Below are 6,000 nucleotides of genomic sequence, written 5' to 3' on the forward strand. Positions count from 1 at the left end.
CCTCCCTCCCTCGCGAGACGGAAGCCGGGGCAGGGCCTGGGAGGAGGGGGAGCTTCTAGGCGCGAGCCACGCTGCCAGGGTCTTCCCGCGCCGCCCTCCGTGCAGGAGACACGCAGGAGGCGGAAGGTCTGCGGCGGGCGGGACGCTGGGGGCCGGGACAGCCGGGGGCGCTGCCGCAGGGGAGCGGGGAGAGGCGGCGAGCCCGCCCCGCCCCACCCCACCCCGCCAAGGCTGCGGCGTCCCTGGGCGAGGGGGCCCTTCAGCGGGTCTCCCTCACCCCTGCTCGGGCACAGGCCGGGGCCAGGGCTGAGCTGCACGGGGAGCACTTGGAAGGCAGAGGGAGGTGCGAGAAGAGAAGCCGGAAAGTGTGCGATGTCCTGGGCCGCTGGGAGCCTTGGGAGGAAGCGGAGCGCTGGGCACAGTCCCCGCCTGGATGGCGCGGCCCTGCTCTGCCGTGTGCCCACCTCTGCCATGCGCCCACCTCAGGAGGCTCCAGGAGGGAACCGACTTGGGTCCCCCAGCGCGCGGACAGCAGCCCGGCCAGGCTTCCTGCTGTGTGGACGCCGCTAGTTAGAACCCGCCCTGGCCCGGGGAGGCAGGGAGGCCGGACGGAAGGGTCTCTCGTGCTGACCCCCGCCGCCGAGCCCGGGAGGACCCCACCCCGGGAACGCAGCGGCCTCCTCGAGGGTCGCCTCGGCCAGACCCCCCGGCCGTGGCACCCCATTGAACAGTGCGGCCCCCGCGGCGCTGGCATGGGGGCTCCCTTCCCCCCTCCCTGCGCGTCTTGCCGCGCGGGTGTCACCCCGGGTTCCGTGCAGGGTTGAGGGTTGAGAAGCGCGTCCCCTGTGCACTAGTCTCCAGGGCTCGGTGCCAGGATAGAGCCGCGGTCTCGCAGTGAAGCGAGGGCCTCAGATAGACCTGAGTTTAAAACGGGCTCTGCTCTTCCTGGCTCCGGACCGTGGGCCAGTGACTTCGCCTGCTCTAGTCTCCGTTTGCTCATCTACAAAATGGGCACAATAGCAGCCTCATGGAGAGCCGTGAAGGCTTAGCGTGTACACGGCTGCGGTGGGCACGTGTGGACGTGGGAGACGCCCCCGTCCCGGCGGAGGGCTCGGCAGGCGGCCGCTGGGACTGCTGGGAAGGCCGTGGGCCCGGTGGGCGGGCCCCGCCCCACTCCCGCCCCACTCCCGCCCCACTCCCGCCCCACTCCCGCCACTCCTCGCGGGGCGGCCTCGCCGAGCGCGGGACCACCGCGCCACCTGGTGGCCAGGCCCCAGCACTGCCGCCTCGCCCAGGCCTGCCCCCGCCACCCTCACCCAAAGCAAGCGTGGCCGCCCCTCCCGTTTGCTCTGGATGGTCTTGATTGACGCCTGTTGTCCCTGCATGTATTAATAACAACTCTGCACTCTCCAAAGCGGCCCAGTTTGGACTTCCTCACTTTCTCCAATCTGCTAGGAAAGGAAATGCAGCAGCAAAGGCTTGTGGGGAAAGCCAGTTAGAACTGAGCCATCTGCCCAGGCCCGTTCCCGTAGCTGCCCCGACCCGCACCGCCTCACGGTTCCGGGCTTCCCTGCCACCCTAACTCCACACTGAAGTCTCCAGAAGTTCCTTCCCTAGAAGCCCTTCCCGTGGTCGCCACGGAGCCGTCCTCGACTCCCTTTCTTTGCTGCAGGGTATTTGTGGTGCAACAGATTCCCAACAGTAACCTCCTCCTCCTGGTGACAGACCCCACCTGTGACTGCAGCATCTTCCCGCCAGTGCTGCAGGAGGCCACAGAAGTCAAATATATCCTGCAGTCCTCGGGGATGTGTGCGGTGGGGGCGGGGCTGTAGGTGTCTGTGGGGTTCAGATTTTGAGCAGCGGGGCCAGCCTCCTTCACCACCAGTCTGCCCTCCACAGGGTTCCCTTATTTGTTCTCTAACCCTTCCCTGGGCCCCGGTGCTGCCTCCTGACCCCAAAGCTGCTTGCAGGGCAACTGGTGGCGCCAGAGCAGGTTCTTCCAGACCTTGTTCCAGTCTGCAGAATGGGCTCCGGTCCTGAGATATTGACCTTAACAGTGATTTCTGCACATAATGCCTCTGTCAAATGTGACCGCATGCGCTCCCAGAAGCTCCGCAGGCGACCAGACTCCTGCCACGCCTTCCATCCAGAGGTACGGGTTGAGGCGGGTCGAGGGTGGGCTGGATCTTCACCCCCAAACCCTCTGTGCCTGGGTCTGTGCCCTGCAGACAGGAGCATACATGGATGCCAATGAACACACCTGTACCTGTGCTGTTCAGGGGAAACATTGGCGTTTATGCCCTGTGACGCTGTGATATAATAAGAAACAGATATTTGGTCCCTGTCCTGATTCCTGGCAAGCTCCTAAAACCCTTGTTATTTCCTGAATGATCAGGGTGATAGGTGCATCTTTCGGTATAGTGTTTGGTCTTAGTCCCTGGTTCCTTCGCAGGTGCCTCTAAGACCTTTGGAATGATAGGGGTACCTTTGAATGCTAATTAGATGACTGGTGGCGGGGGGCCCTAGACAGGATGGGGGCTGGCCACAGGAAACACCAAGGCAGGATTAGAGGGTTGGGACTTTTGGCTCCAACGCCCTGGCTTCTGGGAAAGGAAGGACGCTGGAGATTGAGTTGATCACCAATGGCCAAAGATTTAATCAATCGTGCCTATCATAACGAAGCCTCCATGAAATCCCTGAACAATGGTGTTTGGAGAGTGTCCGAGTTGGTGAAAGGGTGTGGGAGCTCTGCGCACCCCATGCCTTGGCCTATGTGTCTCTTCTACTCAGCTGCCTGAGCTGCGTCCTTTATAATAAACTGGTAATGGTGAGGGAAGCACCTTCCTGAGCTTAGTGAGCCGTGCTAACAAATCACGGAGCCTGAGACGGGGTCATGGGAACCCTAGATTTACAGCCAGTCTGTCAGAAGGGGCTTGCGATTAGCATGTGAGGTGAGGGCCACCTTGTGGGACTGAGCCCTGTAACTTGCGGGATCTAATGCTACTTCTCGATAGTGTCAGACTTGAATTGAATTTCAGGACAGGCACCCAGTTGGTGTCCAGAGAGTGGGGAGGGAAAAACCCTTCACATTTGTTGAAGTGGTGGTGTGCAAACACAGCACAGCCCTATGTCATTAAAATACGAAGTCAATCAGGATCCAAAGGTGCTTTAACAAAGAGCCACGCTTCCTAGGCCTTGGGCGGTAGGTGAATTAGAACGCAGTTTTCCCATCTTGTCCTCGTTCCCGCTGCACTTAGTTCGGAATGATCTGAGCAGTGTGAGGAGGCCGTCATGTGGATGACAGTCTTAGTGGCTGGAACGGATCCAGAACCGAGACCCAGGTGTCAGGCCCTGAGCCGGGCGCTTCATACACGGTTCCGTCTGCTGGGACAATAATCCCCATCAGAGATGCTCCCAGAGTTGAGGACTTTCCTGAAGCCATGCTGAGAGGATGACCCCGCAGCCACTCCAAGCCTGGGGGCAAGCAGAGAAGGCTGGTGCCCCCTTCCCAGGCTGCGGGGCCAGCCTTGGCTTTTCCCCCAAAAGGGAGGGGTCTAAGAAAGGTAGCAGTGCTTCCCCTGCTTTCTGAAACGCCCCTTTCCCCAGGTTTTTGGCCCCATTCGTGGTGGAAGCCCCTCCCTTTTCGAGGGTCCCCCTCTCAGTGCTACCCTCTCACCTCTGCTCTGGGTTCATAGGAGAATGCCCAGGACTGCGGCGGCGCCTCGGACACCTCAGCCTCGCTGCCCCTACTCCTGCTGCCTCTGTGTGTCTGGGGGCTACTGCCCCACCTCCTGCGGTGACACCACCTAGCCTGACCTGTGTTTTGGCAAGGTGATCCTTCCAGAGCCATCCCAAAAAGTCAGCACGGACATGGGATGCAGCTAACTGCAGTCGGGTCACCCCCAGGCCAATGCTCCTCTCAGTCCTGGGCTGGTGGCCCCTGCGGCCGGAGAATGCTGGATGGAACAAGAAACCAATCCCCTGGCACCACTTTCAAGACGCTTCACGGTGCCCGGTACCGTCCGCCCTAGGTCTCAAAATGAGCATACTTCTAACCTAACCTTCCTGTCTCCTCTTCGGGAAGCCAGCATGAGCTCAGCTTGGAACAAGACAAAATAACTTAGTTCCTCCTGTACTCCGGAGTCCAGACCCGGCCAAGAAAGGTCAGTGGTTTCTGACCGTTTCTGTCAGCGTGGTCTCTGGTAGAACCTAAGGACTTCCGGGCACTGAGAAAAGGCAGCAGACTGAGGCCAAATGCAGAGATGAGGCTAAGGCGAGAACATGCCCCAACTAAAACATAGATTCCCCAAAGTGAGGCTCAGGGTGGAAGGCAGCTCACTTTCCTAGCTGATGCTCAAAAAGGTTTTGACTGTGTTGGGGTGGGGGTTGGGTAAGGGAATGGGTAAGGGAAATCCGTTCAGGAAATATCGACAGGGCTGCATGTGATGTCCCCGAACTGCTACTATTGAAGAACTTCCCAAAACTTCTTTACAAAGCCCTAAAGGAAAGTTTGCATCTATGAAAAGCCAGTAGGCTGAGCCATCCAATTGCCGCATGGAAATTGATGTACATTCAGGGGATGGCAAAAACAGCTGTAAAATAGTGAAAAAGAGCAGTCATTGTGCTCTTTTTCTGGCCAATGATTTACAAAAGAATCTACTTGACTCTGTCCCTGGAGTGAAACCCTTAGGGTTGGAACTTGTGGGAACATTCCAACTTGCTAAGCAGGGTCCACTGAGAGGGAAGCTCGATCTGGGAACTCAGCCCCAGCGCACACACATCTCCCCAGGGTCCCAAGGCCCTGCAGCTTCCTCCCCCCACCAAACCCCAGGCGACAACAGTCTCCACGGTGAGAGCAACATTAAGGGCAAAACCATGGAGAAATCTGGGAGAGGCCTCAAATCTTTCCGTTTAACAAACCCTAGTGATGGGCATGGGTAGTATGCAGGGATTTGGGGGCCCTTCCTCCTGCTCCTCCATCGCCCTCGGCCTCCACACTTCAAAGTACAAGCTATTCAAGTTTCCTACTAGCAAATAGCCCTAACTTGCCTCTAGAGTGGGCCAAATGCCAACTCTGTAAAACACACTTACATTATAGGTTACAGAATGTCACTCTTAACAGTCATGTCTTGCAACAACCCTGTGAGGGTGGTAGTAATGCCCCCCTACAGCAGAAGACACTGCAGCTCGGAGAAGCCAGCTTAAGTGGCAGAATAATGCTAGAACAGCTCAGGTTTACACGTACCGAATAACATGTTTCAGCTCATTCCATCCTCACAGCAGCCTCCTGAAAGTGGGTACATCCCATATTATAGAAACTGCAGCAGAGTTGAAAATTGCCTCCAAATTATTGGAAGAGTATTGTGAAGATTGAATGTGATATATTCACGTAACATGCTTGAAACTGCCTGGCATATAGTAAACGCTAAATAAATACATGCTAACTGCTATCATTACATTATCTTGGTTCATGGAGGTGGGGACAAAGAAATTACAATTTAGATGCCAGGAACAATAAGGTGTCCAGCAGGCCCAGCAGGGTTAAGAAAGCAGCAAGGAGCCCTTTCCAGCCCCTGGGCTGCCATCACTGAGTGTCCCAACCACGTGTCACGAGGGTCCCCGTGCTGCGCACAGCAGGGTGAGCACTCTGTCTCGCCCCGCCACTCCCTGCCAAGGCCGTGGCCGCCCACCTGCCGTTCATTCTTCGGCATTAAGGCACGTTCTGACCTCCAACTGCATTTGACCCCAAGTACCAACTCACAGACACCAACCAGCAGTCTCTCTAGGACAATAACCCAGTGTTATCTTTTGGAAGGCTTATCTTCCCTACCCAAACAGGAAGTGCACTTTCAGGCAAATTGACCAACTCGAAAAGCCAGGCTTAGGAAGCTGGAGCAGCTTCTGGCCTTGTTTTGTCTGCTTCCTCTGGGCCCCGTGTCTCTGCATGGCCAAGGGGAATCCCTTTAAAACCGTTTCTGATAAAGTAACCTTCTCTACTTT

At 57.3% G+C, this 6,000-nt stretch overlaps 1 protein-coding gene across 1 annotated transcript in view; it reads left to right on the forward strand.

Moving 5' to 3' along the window:
* CACNA2D4 (calcium voltage-gated channel auxiliary subunit alpha2delta 4) overlaps nucleotides 1–5,456 on the forward strand; it is a 133,583-nt gene extending 128,127 nt beyond the window's left edge. The window contains exons 36-38 of the mRNA XM_025401758.1: nucleotides 1,673–1,785; nucleotides 2,070–2,152; nucleotides 3,696–5,456. Coding sequence (XP_025257543.1) covers nucleotides 1,673–1,785; nucleotides 2,070–2,152; nucleotides 3,696–3,800 — 301 coding nt within the window. The 3' untranslated portion in view covers nucleotides 3,801–5,456. The remainder of the gene's footprint in view (nucleotides 1–1,672; nucleotides 1,786–2,069; nucleotides 2,153–3,695) is intronic.
* Nucleotides 5,457–6,000: the final 544 nt, after the last annotated feature.

This window comes from Theropithecus gelada, chromosome 11 (assembly GCF_003255815.1).
Source record: "Theropithecus gelada isolate Dixy chromosome 11, Tgel_1.0, whole genome shotgun sequence".
NCBI classification, from domain to species: domain Eukaryota; kingdom Metazoa; phylum Chordata; class Mammalia; order Primates; family Cercopithecidae; genus Theropithecus; species Theropithecus gelada.